This window comes from Plectropomus leopardus, chromosome 11, assembly GCF_008729295.1.
Source record: "Plectropomus leopardus isolate mb chromosome 11, YSFRI_Pleo_2.0, whole genome shotgun sequence".
In the NCBI taxonomy this organism is placed as follows: domain Eukaryota; kingdom Metazoa; phylum Chordata; class Actinopteri; order Perciformes; family Serranidae; genus Plectropomus; species Plectropomus leopardus.
In genome coordinates, this window is record NC_056473.1 from 20,196,820 (window position 1) to 20,210,546 (window position 13,727).

Here is a 13,727-nt window from a genome sequence, read left to right on the forward strand (position 1 = left end):
CATGGAGGTCTTTACTACACTCTCTTCTCTTTGCTTTTGCCTCTTATATAGTTGAATGTCCATGTATGTAATATTAGTTCAATTACAAGATCTTTTTTCACATGTCATGACCTGGATCTGAGCACTGACTTCATAGAGATAAGTAATGAAGGTTTTCAGAGAGGCTAATTTCACTTGTTCTGCTTATTAACTGATAAACTGTTCAGTAATTTATTAGGCAACAAGACAGAGTTTAGAGCTGAGCTAGCAGTCCTGTGAGGCTATACTCTGGCACAGTGGTGCATTGACCTAAATGCTAACATACTTACGACGACTATGTGAACACACTGATGTTTAAACACGTAGTGTTTGCCAAGATTACCATCTTAATTTAGTCTGTTAGCATGGTAACATTTGCGAATGGGCACTAAACACAAAGTACATCTGAGGCTGGTGGGAAGATGACTGCTGACTGAACAGATTAAAATCTTTGACCTGATACTAGATGTTAGTTTCTCCTAAGTTATTCCATTTCTCCTGAAGGGAAAATAAATCCATTGTGCCAATTCATCATGATGGTAATTGTAAATGGATCTGCACTTGTATAGATGGGTCACATTCACCCATTAACACACACATTCATATGCTGTACCACGTGCCACTTTTTTAACCATTCACATGCACTCACACGCTGATGGAACAGCCATTGAGGTTCAGTATTTTGCACAAGGATACCTCTCAACATGTTGACTAGAGAAGATCAGGATTGAACTGCCAACCTTCTGATCAGAGGAAGATCTGCTCTGGCTCCTGAGCCATGGCCACCCCAAAAGAGTCAGGGAATCATAAGTATATTAGAATTCATCTTCTGGAGATCAGAGATGTCTTCAAAAGTCGTGGCCAGTCCATCTTGTAGATGACGATACTTCACTCGACAATAAACCTTCAACCTGCCAGTGACGTTACTGGAGAAGGCTGCCAGAGGAAAAAGCAGGACTAATCCTCTGAGGACCATGAATGTCTATACAAAATTTCACAGCAGTACATGTATCAGTAGTTCAGACACTTTCTTCTGAATCAAACTGGTGGACTACTAACCACCCGACTAACGGACCAACATTACCATTTCTTTTTCTAACTTTCAAATGTCAGGATTTGTTGCATAACCATTCTGTATTATTGTAAAGTGAATATATGTGGACCACACAGGGTTCTTGGAAACTGTAAAATCAATTTTCTTGCATTTTACAGACATAACAATAAATTCATAAATTAGATAAAATAACTGATGGATTAACTGAAGCTGGAAATAATACCTCTTCTGATCCAGCTGGGTCACTTTAATGCTCAAGCCTATTACATTCCTTTTCCAAACCTTCCAAAAGCAGGCCCACCACAACATATATACAGTACATAAACCTTCATCCTCTCACCTCTTTCAGTTTCATGACCTCACTTAACATCAGCTCTCTTGTGATGGAGGATAGGGTTAATTATATAGGTTAACTAGGGGATGATTTAATGCCCGTCTAATGCTATACATCCCCTAACAGCATAAAAGTGACAAAGACAGATCCTCTGACCCTGATTCTCTGTCACACACCCATTATAAGTGCATGTTTGGGTGTGCATGTGCTCATGCATGCCAGTGAGTATGTGCACTGTATTGTAATAGGGCCGGAGACAGGCAGGAACTTCAGAGGGTCATGCTTGTCCTTGCTCTACATCAATGCTCTACATAACAGCCTCCGGTCATCTAGATAGGAGACTTCTCTTTCTGCAGCATGCAGAGATGATAAGCATGAAAGAAGAAATTAAATTGCTCTGTCTAGACACAAAAAGGCAAAATAGCTGAAGTCATTGATGTCTGAAGTATTGATTTGTGAGAACAATAACAGAATATACAGGCAACATATGGCACAAGTGCAGTTTCTAAATTCACACAAGGAAGACCTTTGGGTTGCAAAAGCAAAAGTTTTCCTTGTGTGAGAACAGGCTTCATTTTTGCTATGCTTTCAGAGTTTGCAGCACACACAGCTAAAGTAGACGACTAATCAATACAGCAGCCTGCAGGCAGGGGAGTCCTGTTCCCTCTTCCCTCTTTCCAACTACTGTATTTCACTGCAGCAAAAAGGAGCTTTCTAAAAAACGTAATCTATGCAGGGCTGGGCGGGCCTGAAGTGTCTCTGCAGAGAGAACAGCTTCATTAAGACTTGTTTTGATGAGATTTAAGAGACTTTAGGAAGGGTCCAGATAAAACAACTGGGTGAAATCATGTAGCAATTTTGAGTTCTGTTGACTAAATCATTCAATATACAGCGTTCGACCCTCTATCTTCCTCTCCATCAAGTCGACACAACCATAAAACCTGAAACAACAAAGAGCCCGGACTGATGGGCTGTAGTCACTCACCACCACCACTCCATCCTGCCGCCCCTCCCTCTCTGGTCTCAATCACAACATCCGCAGCCAACACCCCCACTTCTCCTACTACACATACAGACACAGGAGAGAGAAAAAACAAAAGCCATGCACACATGCAGGAAAAGTGGCCCTAATGTGTGACTCAACTACAAAGACAAATGACCTTCCCTTCAGGTCCTGACCAAACACACATATCAACCACCCCCCTATGAAACCCCAGAGGCCAAACACAAGGGCAGACAGGTCCTTATCTATATGCTCAAATGCATCCCTGATCCTGTTGTAGAGGTCACAGGTCAACCCACCAAACCTGCACAGCAGAGTTTCTAACCTACAAACACTGATGTCATTTGAACTGAAGGAACAATATTATTAATGGCTTTTCTTCAGATAACCACAACGGCTTTAAAAGAGATCGTTCTTCACTGGGCTAGACGTTTCTTAAATGAAGTGTTGTTAAACCTGATTTGGCTTCATTTCCCTGGCTGACTGCCATCCAGCAGACACCACAAGGTGCCAAACACAGTTTCATCTCTAATAAAAGCTTTGTAAGTGACTGATTCAACAGCTGTCCTGTATGATCCACTATGAAGAAAATTACACAGAATCTGTCAGATGTGTTTCAACATGTGTTGATTTCTACAATGTATGCTACATTATGCATTTTCACCGCACAGAATAGAAATCCATGCATGATTCCCACTTCACTCCGGGGAGGATGAGGAGGAGGGGGGGGTGCCACAGGGGGGGGGGGGGGGGGAGGGGGGGGGGGGGGGGGCGCCACAGGAGATGAGGAGGGGGATGGTGTAGAGCAAAGAACTGAAAGAAGGGAGCAACAGCATCTCATGAGATATTGATTCAGCCCCTTCCTTCATGTTTACTGCCCTGCCTCAAACCCCAGCAAATGTAAAAGAGGAACATGAAGGAGGAGGAGGAGGAGGAGGAGGAGGAGGAGAGGGGAAAGAAACCTGTAATGTATCCTTTCTCCTCACTCAGGACAGATAGATTTACAGCCGCAGCTGCTCTCTTTTGCAAAGTGTTGTCCCTGAATTGGAGGCCCGGTCAGACGCACCAGGGTGTACAGGGCATTATTTAAAAAGTTAATAAGTGTTAAAAAGTATTCAAGTTGATTCACAGCCCCAAGAGGAAAAAGAACAAAACACCAGATGTGTCGTGCTGCCGAACACTGAATGTTAACTCTGCAACTTCAGAGTCATATCTGCTTCAGCATTGATGCAACTGCAGCGGTAAACAGTTGAAGTAAATATGTACCCTCTGGAAATGTAGATGTATTAAAATACATTCTGGTTGTGCTGTTTTTTGTTTTATGTTTGACTTTGACAGGTCCCTAATCAAGCTTCATATTTGGCACTGAAGGTCAAGTCAACCAACAGTTTCAAACCATCCCTGGCGCCTGATGACCGAGCAGTCACATGATATTAACTTGACTTATGCAGTTAGTCACTGTAGAGGAAATCCCAGAGGGAATGTAGCTGACAGCAAATCAATCATCTACATGATAGTCATAAAGTGTGTTGTTGCTCTTTGTGAATTTGACAGCTGACCCTTGAGAAGAAAATAATTTTATAACATATTTTGCACCAGAATTAGGCTAGGCATCCAAAAACAAAAGACAACTGCACTGTCACCTGCTTCTAATTTTTTAAAAAAAATAACTACAAAACAACATTTGTGCTGTTAACACTACATTGAAATATTGTTTTGACTAAGGAAAATACCCTCAAAGAAAGAGTTTGACCTTTTCAGAATATGCTTACCACTATTCATGCTAAACATGAAGCTAGAGACAACAGGGGTTACCTTGTTTTGCATAAAGCCTGGAAGCAGGGACAAAAAGCTAGCCTGACTCTGTCAAAAACTTTTTAAAAAATCCACCTACCTCTAAAGCTCACCAAATTCTCTTTTCCACAGCACACAAAAATGCTAACACCCGATAACACATGGCTTTTTGATGCAATGGAAAAAGATAATAATCAGCATTCACACCCCAGTCAAATGACTGCAGTAGTCATGGGTATGTATCGCCTCCAGCTCTGATAAGCTGATGGAAACGCGTTAATTTTAGCCCCTTAACTGGCGAGATGCAATGATAAGCCACCATGTCTACAATGAGTTTAAAAGAGATACTGAACAAGTAACAGACAAATTAAAAAAAGTAACCACTGTAAAGGTTTCACAGACCTCTGTCCATTGTACCTGTTCTCCAGCCTGTCCATGATGTCAAACGGACACACTGAAACAAGCCACACACACACATGCTCATCTGCTGAGGCACCATGTACATAGCTGTGCTCTACTGGCAATGGGAAAGCAGTTTACAGCTTATTTTTAGCGGGTTTACCTGTGTTTAACGAAGCCAGCATGCACACACTAATGTTGATGGAGAAGTGTCACCAGTAACACCTTCTAGTTTGTTGTGTAAGGGACTCCAGGAAGTCACTGCTCCCAGCTAAGAATTAGTCTTTACACTAAACTACACTAAATTGAGAAAGTTAGTGACCTGGCTACCATGTTGGAAAACAAAAACAAAGAACAAAGTATCAAGCATCGCCTAGCAGCAGGACCAACTATCACATTTTACAATTAAACAGTACACTAAAATACGTCTCTGAAAACATTTGATGTAAGATATAGGAAATTTAGTGACAGAATCTTGATTCGTATTTGATCAGCGCTGCCTGGTTTGACTGCAGTTCACAGGGTGATTGATATGATTGACAACTACTTTAGAGACAACTCACCTCTGGCTGGTTGTTGCTGACCACACTATGGTTTGATTTTAGCAAATGCCATTTGAGGCAGTAGGAAGAGGTGGAAGGAAATTATTTTTTTCACAGACTATCTGTCTCAAGTACTTCTTTTGGAATAACGCGACATTTTTAGCAAATGTGACGCAAAGTTATTTTCGTGAAAATTAGCAACTATATCTTTACAGTGCTCAAACTGAGGACAATTTATTTTTTTTAAAATTATATGCTTATATCCCAGTAGTTTTCATGGTGTTTGCCAAGCATGATTGTAAGACATGGGATGGATAGCATTCTGCTTTGTGGCTGTAATAGTCCTTCAGGGAACGATATGAGTGGTAAAATTGACAGTACAAGTATTGACATAATAGCAGTTGCTGTAACAGCGGTTTATAGACAACATATTAAAACGCAAAAAAAACTGTAAACTCTGATTTTGTTAAAAGTGTGATTGCAATTAAAAAAAAATTATTAAAGATAAAGATAAATAAAGATCCAAGTCCCATAACCCATTTAAAGTTTGAATAATTTTTTCTACATGCTTGTATGATGAGGTAACATGGGTCCGAAGAGGGATGAGCTTAAGCACTTCAACAGTGTTGTGTACATCACAGTTTTTTGGGGGGCAATTTTCGTGGAAATCCATCTAAGAGCAGCTCACCATGTTTACTGCAATGGCTTATCTACAGCAATTTTCAAGTTTAGTGGTAACAAATACTATGAGTCATGAATGCTGAATGTGTGCAGACAGGAGAGGGATGACTGCACAGCTGCAAGGAACCTAAAAACACAGTCTACAGCTGAAGATTTTCATGCTGACCTGATGAATCATGACTGAATCTTTCTTTTCAGGTATTTCAAGTTTCCATGTGAGGGACCTGATGTAGATTTCTTTTGGCATCTTTTAGCCTGAAACCCTTGAGAACAGAACTGACCTGTGAACAGCCTGTTCTCGACCTATCACAAATGTCAATTCTGTTCTGCAGACTTCTGCAGCTGAAAAATGAGGTACGACAGCAGCTGAAAATGACTAACTTCTTATTCACACACCTCTCCAGAACTATGACACTCTTTCTTTGTACGGAGACTCAGAAGACTTATTAATTAGAGGGACTAAGAGAGACTTAGGACCAACAGGAACAAATTAGTGAGAATAGTATTTTCAGAACTTTTTAAAAAATTATTTATAACAATCCTGGTGTATAATGACTTTATGACTAGTGCTCTTCCAGTGCTCTCAATCCACAGATGACTTCAAGCTTTGTTGACAGTGTGATGAAATGTCACTGTAAGCCATATGAACATTGCTCTTCCCTCTCTGCAGTAGCGGCATCCTCCCTCTTCCACCTCTTACTGTGTGTCCTATCTGAGTATGATCTGCCCAGAGACAGCACTAACAAGCCAGAACCACGGAGTAATGGTGTCTCCGTCACTGCTTAGGCAGCTATCCAGAGACACACAGACCACACACACACGCAGGGAGACAAGGAGTGAGAGAGTGATGGAGCCTGGAGGCCGGCAGGAAGGACAGAAAGAGAGAGAGAAAGAGTAACAGAGGGAGGCTGAGTCAAAGAGCTGGGTGAAGGGAAAATATATAAAGGAAGGGCGAGGACACTACAGAGCAAAAAACACTTCTGCTGTCAGAAGCAAAACATGCTCTTAGCAACCAATTTCGGCTTGAGCCTCACAGACAGCAAAAGAAAAATGTAAAATAAGAGAAACACTGCACTGGCTTTAAACGTACTTGCAAACATTAACAAAAAACCATCTCATATCAAGGAAACTACCTTGATAATGAACGAATAGTTTAAAGGATGCTTCACCCACAAAGTGACCATTTGAATATGAGTAACTCATGCCATGTTAACTGGAATTCGTGAAGAAAACATTTTTGTATGTCTCTGCGGAAAACAGCAAACATTGATTTTTTGCTTGATTGGGGAACATGTTTAACAACGGCAAAACTATACTGAGTCCAACAAAATAAGCTATTTGAAGAAGTCGCCCTTGGTTCTGGGAAATTGTAAGAGAAGAAAATAATCTTTGGGTTAATAAATACTGAAAATACTTCTTCATATTTCCTCTGAAACTGGATGATTTTGTTCTTATCATCATGGCCTTTTGTTGTCATTTCATGACTAATATTAAATATAACCAGACACAAATGTGCCACGTTTGGTACAGAGAGATTAAATTAGTCCGGTATTACAGCTGCATGTATGAGTGTGTGTGTGCGTGAGTATAGTACACGCAATGCTCTGGTCAGTTGTTCTCTACCAGCTGGGACTTGGACTAAGGGCAGACAACTAGTACATGCGGAACATATTTGTCACCAAAGAACATATGCAAACACAGAAGGAACATGCATGCAACCTGTCCAGCTTGCACACACACACCTGCATACACATTGACATAAACAAATCTATGAAAAATACTTTTTTTTACATGCTATTATTTTTAAATGAAATATCTGTCTGTTGTCCGTTTTTATGTAGATAAAACTCAATATTTGGTAAGACTTCAAACATTTTTGAAAAACAAACACTGACGAGAGGAAATAGATGACACAATTTATCCTTAAATAAAAGTAAAAAGGGTGGCGAGACTGTGTAATGGATTTTTGGTCATTCAAAAGAAGAACCGACAGTTACTTTGGCCACTCAGTCCCTGAAGCAATTTCAATTTCCATTTGCAGTTTTCATGCCCTTTTATAATGCACCTCTCCTGAGTATGGCCGGAGTGGATGTGATGTTATTGTAGTGGCAGGTTTTCACTCTGCCACTCAGGTTCATATTCATAAATGACAGATAGGCAGCAGGACGTGTTTTTCTGTGGAAGTAATATCACCTCCGGAAAATGTTCCTTCTCTCAAGCGAAAGCAAGGACAGTGAGACAGACAGACAGACAGGCAAGTGGGGAAGCAGAGGATACAATGTTAACGGATGACACAACAAAGAGCAATGTAATGGCAGAGTTACTGCAGACATTTTTTACATTAAAATATTAAACACATCAAACTTCATCATACTTTCCCACTGTTTCCTCTGCAACACAGCCAAAATGTTTTATCTCCCTGCTTCTTTCTCTTCTCTGTTTCATCATATTTTCCCCCATCATCTGCCACATCATCCAATAATCCATAAGTGTGAGATATCAGCCGGACAGTGCTTTGCTGCCGGCTGTATCAGGCTGTCTCTTCACTTCAACATGCTGCTGTGAGCAGCACAAAGATCATTCTGGTTCTGCATGCGAGTCAAAACAACATGCTCAGCTAGTCAAGCTGTGGAATAAAAGGGCAAAAGTAGGAAATATATAACCATGCATGCATAATGAAACATGGGGAGTGCAGCCAGCCACATAGGCTGAACATGTTGTTTTTTTTATTTGGAAATATATACAATGAGCCAGCTGTGCAAGAAATGCTGACTGATGTTCAGTCCACTGTTATATCTCTGACATGACTTACAGACTTTAGTGGGGATGAATATTTTCACAAATTTTGTAACGCAAACATTTTGGACACATCTTTTTTCTAAATACATTTTCATGAGATATTAAATCAAAGAAAACAAAGTTCACAATTTGTTAATTGGAGACCAACTTGTGTCACACCAGCTGCAATACAGCAATCCGCAACTTTAAACTAATATGGACAGGACAAAAAGTGTGCATGTGTTTGTTTGTGTGTGTGTGTGTGTGTGTGTGTGTGTGTGTGTGTGTGTGGGTGGGTGGATGTAAGAGTGTCTCCCCCTCCAGTGCAATTGCTTGGACCAGAACCATCTACAAACTTTATTTGGATCTCAGCTACACATCTGTAAAATTGTGTGACTGCATCTTGCAGAGTTGTGATGCTATTGCTTTGACAAATTCTGTCCACAGACAGACATAATTAAAAGTGTATTTCATAAGTGCATCTAATCTGCAAAGTACCTGGCAACTATGGCTGCCAGATAAATATACTGAAGTAAAAAAGTGCTATATTTTCTTTTAAAGTGTAGGGCAGGTGTACTGTATAGTGCCATAAAACGGAAATACTTTATTTAGTGTCCACCAATGTCTTGCAGATATCTATTAAGAGAGCACTCTTGAAGTCAAACAATAACAAAAACTAACTCAAACACATACCCAAACAGTCATTAAAATCAAGAACAAAAGACTGTCTTCAGATAGGATCACACCTGCCGCAATACAGCGACCCACAACTAAAAACAACTCCAGGCCAGAGGCGTCAAATGGGGAGCCAGTGGCCCCTTCCCTACTTCCTACCCCCCTATGTCTCGCCCCCTTGCTCAAACCACACCCATCTTCAAACTCAACCTTCTTTTTGATTTCAACTACACACCTGTAAGGTTGCTTGACTACATCTTGCACAATTGTGATGCTGTGTTTACAAAATGTTGCCACAGACAGACATTCCCGCTACAGTTGGTGTCATCTCGACAACGTTTTGCCATGATGACACACACAAAGACTCACAAGATTAAAATACTACCAGCCATCATGATGTTGTCACAGTGGGTAATGACTTCTCTCTTTCTTAATTAAATTAATTTGGCTTTTTATAAAACAGAATTCAACCCTTAAACACTTCCAAAAGAGGGCACAATATGTATACTATCTCAAGCATTTTCTTATGCCTGAGCGACTTTTATCTAAACTGCCTGGTGAACGCATAATCAAAAATGACACTGTATGAATAATGATGATAAAAGTTGATTAAAGTTGGCACCAAAGAACAAATGTCCCTTCTTTCTCTCACACACGATGCACAAATATGTAGCCTTCAGCTGCTCCTCCTCTTAGTCCATTGGCTCTAGAGCATCTTCATAAGCGACCTTGAGCTCTGGGCCCTGTCAGCATCTGCCTCTTGTTGCTTTATGCATGTATGCATTAATTACTGAATGTATAACCACAGTGTATCCACTATGTATTATTCAGTGGATCGCACCGCACTTTTCTCCATGTTAACTCTCTGGTATTTGGACTTTTAAAGTCATCAAACCACCAGACTTGTATAAAGAAAATGCAGGAATAAATGTGTGTGATCTCAAACCTCAGTCCTCACAGTGATGTCTCAGTGTCCTTGTATCTACACACATTCTTGGAAATCCTTATCTTGACATTTAAATCAGTGGACAACTGAGCCACCGCACAAACTATAGTGGACAACTCTGAAGATCCAATTACTAAGGCATTTCTGAGGACAAAATATATAACTTGGCAAAACACCAAAAGGCTGAGAGTCCAAGCAGAGTTGCCTGAAAGTAATGACTGTTGCTATGCACACACAGGGAAGGAATCTTGAAACAATGGAACACAATGGTGTGGGAGGTGCAGTGGGGTGTTATTGTGTCCTGAGCATGCAATACATTAATATGCAATGTCTAAAACTGATGCCTATGGATTCACTGCACAGAAACAGCATGAATTATTCACTTTTTAGATGATAACTTATTCATACAGGATGAGCCCTGTAGCATTATGGGAAAAGGCTATATGCACCAATTGAAAGATCTTTTAACAACATTACATTTAAGTGATATTAAACCACATAACGACCCCGGTGTTACCACTCCCCAAAAAAACAGTGCGCATATTAAGGAAACAAACACCAGTCATATTAGCGTTTGGTGGACTCCCGCTGAGGCGATGCAGCTGATCATGTACACACACCTGCCCGCAGTGCGCCTGCAAAAAGCAACAGAAACCTCCTCCTCTCACCTCCTGCAATTGCTCCAACTCCTTCCTGAGAGTCTCCTGCTCGATCTCCAGGTCTGCATACTTGAGCTTCAGCGCCTGGTTCTCCTCCAGGACGACAAGACCGCACTCCGCAGCCCGGATCTTCTCCCGGTTCGCCTCGGTCAGTTCCTGGGTGAGCCGCTCCACCTCGGCCCGGTACTGATCCACCGATTCCCCGCAAACTCCATCCGCGGCCATCGCCCCTCTCTCTGTCTCTGTCTGTCCCCCTGTCTGTCTGCGGTTCTCCCTTGTCTCTCCACCACCGCTTTGGACAGAGCACAGAGGCGGGCGGAGGCTGAGAGATGCTGAATATCCGCCCCCCTCTCCTGAGAGAGCAGCAGGCAGGCAAAACACAAAATATAAATATGATTATTTTCTCTAAAGCATTATTTGTAGCACCTAACAGCAAATAACTGCCATAAAAACATCCTTAAACGCTGCTAGTCGAAACCCTGCGACTTAAAATCAGGTCAGTGTCTTCTGTGTGACACTCAGCAAAACAGAGAGCAGCATTTCTGCTTATTCATGGGTGCGAGGGCGCCACCTTCCCTCTGCTGTGAGGCATAGCATTTCATTTCTTTTTATTTATTTTTTATTTAAATAGTGGGACACCTGCATCTGTGCAAGCATACTTTCAGTATTTATTGACACCTCACAACATGTACTGTTTATGGCTATTGTATTGCTAGTGAATACACATTTCCAACAGAAGAGGGATGAACGGAGGGATTCATTTAATTCATTTTGCATGTGCAATTTAATGTTATATATTTGATGGTAGCTTCCCTTTTCATACTTGAATTTTTAAAAATGTGATAATAAATAGTAATTGTATTTTTTAAAGCAGGAGATGTAAATATATAATCATGCAAACAGTACATAATGTAACATGGTGAGCGCTGACAGCCACAATAGGCTGAGCATGCCATCTTGTTTTTGTTTTTGTTTTGTTTTTTAAATTGGGCAATAACTGCAAGGAATCCTTGCACAATAATATCGTTATGCCACTGGAATCGGTCAATAGTGGCGTTTGCACTGTGCCCTATCGGAATTGGCTAACATGCTTTTTCTAACACTGCAAAATGAATGAATATAACTTTAAAAAACACTGTATTTCATGTCTCAATCTGCTGGGGGGTCATCACGATAAGAGTATGAATGACATGATGTTAATCCCACTTGATGATCACTAAAATTAGGTGGGGAAAAAAGTGGATATTTCGACATTTTCATGTGGTCTTTGTTAAATAAAACCCAACATAACATCTTAAATGCAAATTACATCACATACAGGACTGTTTGTTGACATTGACATTCTCAGTCATACTTACAATATGATAAAAAAAATAATACAGAATATAAAGTGAGACAACTTATTTTTGGTCTTTCCATGGCCTTCAGGAAACTCGAATGATGCTACTTCCTGTTGATCATGTGACTTTTTGATGTCCCAAATTTTTGAAGGGGGAATTTGTTTGGGACACAACTAAAATTTTTATTTTAACTAACATATTATAAATTTCCAATGAGAAAAGTCTATGCTATCTCTAAATTGGAAATAGAGTTACACAATAATACAAGACAAAAACAAAAAAAAAAAAAAATTGAGGCAGGACACTTTGCTTGATAATAATGTAGTATACAGATACTGCAAATCATATTTATGCATGTAATGACATGGGGATGGAAACGGCAGAGATTTGGGGGGAAACTAAAGATGAATATTAAGAATCTTAATTGATTCAACATTAAAGTACATAAGACACTCAACATATTTAAATGTTAAACATCTTATTCATCCAATAGCTGTGTCCATTTTCTGTCAGAATAGCATCAGAAACCAACATGTCTGCTTATGTTTCACATTCAGTGTTTCCATCATATACAGTAACATCTTTAAATGCATTATTGACATGCATTATATTTAAAACTGACCTTTCATTGTATCACTATCATACTGCACCAATGAGTCCTGTCAATGTAAGTTATTATTATTCTCAGAGTAATTTCTAGGCTTAATAAGAAGACAGACATTCAAACAAAATAGTACAAGACAAGGAGTTTTGACTGGTGGCGGCACTTTTGACCAGTGATGCTTCTGTTATATATGTATGTAAAACATATTGTTTTGGTAACAAAACACAGACATACTGCTGGTATCTGATTTGTTACGTCTTTGTCCATAGTAAGTGCCATTCAGGACAATGAAAAATGATGTATGAGCTATCAATTCCACGTCATGAAAACAAATGCAAATGTACAAGAAAACTGTCACGTTGTTTTTGGCCCGATAAATGACATATGTAGCTGTTCAGTTTGCCTCATGTAAATCTAACATTTACTACTATAATTTTGTAATCAAAGCAGCATAACCCACATTGTGATGTAATTGTGGTTACACAAGCAATGTCAAGGTATTTAGCTGATACTCCCCGCTAACTATTGGTGTCCTCTTTAACCCTGCCCCGGCAGGCAGGAGAACAGTCGATCTTACTGCAAACACATGCAATAAAAGAAGATATGAGTAGGGTGAAAAGTTTAACTGCTCTCAGAGGCTTGTTAAACGTAATCAGTCAAGCCCTGTCAAGTGAGTTATGGCCTTGATAGTGAAGGCGATGCTGCTTTATCTGTCTTATAATTGATAATTATTAAATGGCCTATGAAACACTTTATGGAAATAAGGGGATGTAAGCGGTTCATTTATCACCATTTCACAAAACAATATTAATGTCACAGGAAGCAGTTTACATAGAGACAAATAAAGTACAATCGGTTGCATTATTACAGGAAAGGTTGTGAAATACATTACCAGCAGCC

The 13,727-nt window shown here is 40.1% G+C and overlaps 1 protein-coding gene across 1 annotated transcript in view; it reads right to left on the minus strand.

The window, feature by feature from the left end:
• The window catches only part of bicd1a (bicaudal D homolog 1a), a 37,754-nt gene extending 26,524 nt beyond the window's left edge, over nucleotides 1-11,230 (minus strand). The window contains exon 1 of the mRNA XM_042496193.1: nucleotides 10,893-11,230. Coding sequence (XP_042352127.1) covers nucleotides 10,893-11,108 — 216 coding nt within the window. The 5' untranslated portion in view covers nucleotides 11,109-11,230. The remainder of the gene's footprint in view (nucleotides 1-10,892) is intronic.
• Between the last annotated feature and the right edge of the window lie 2,497 nt (nucleotides 11,231-13,727).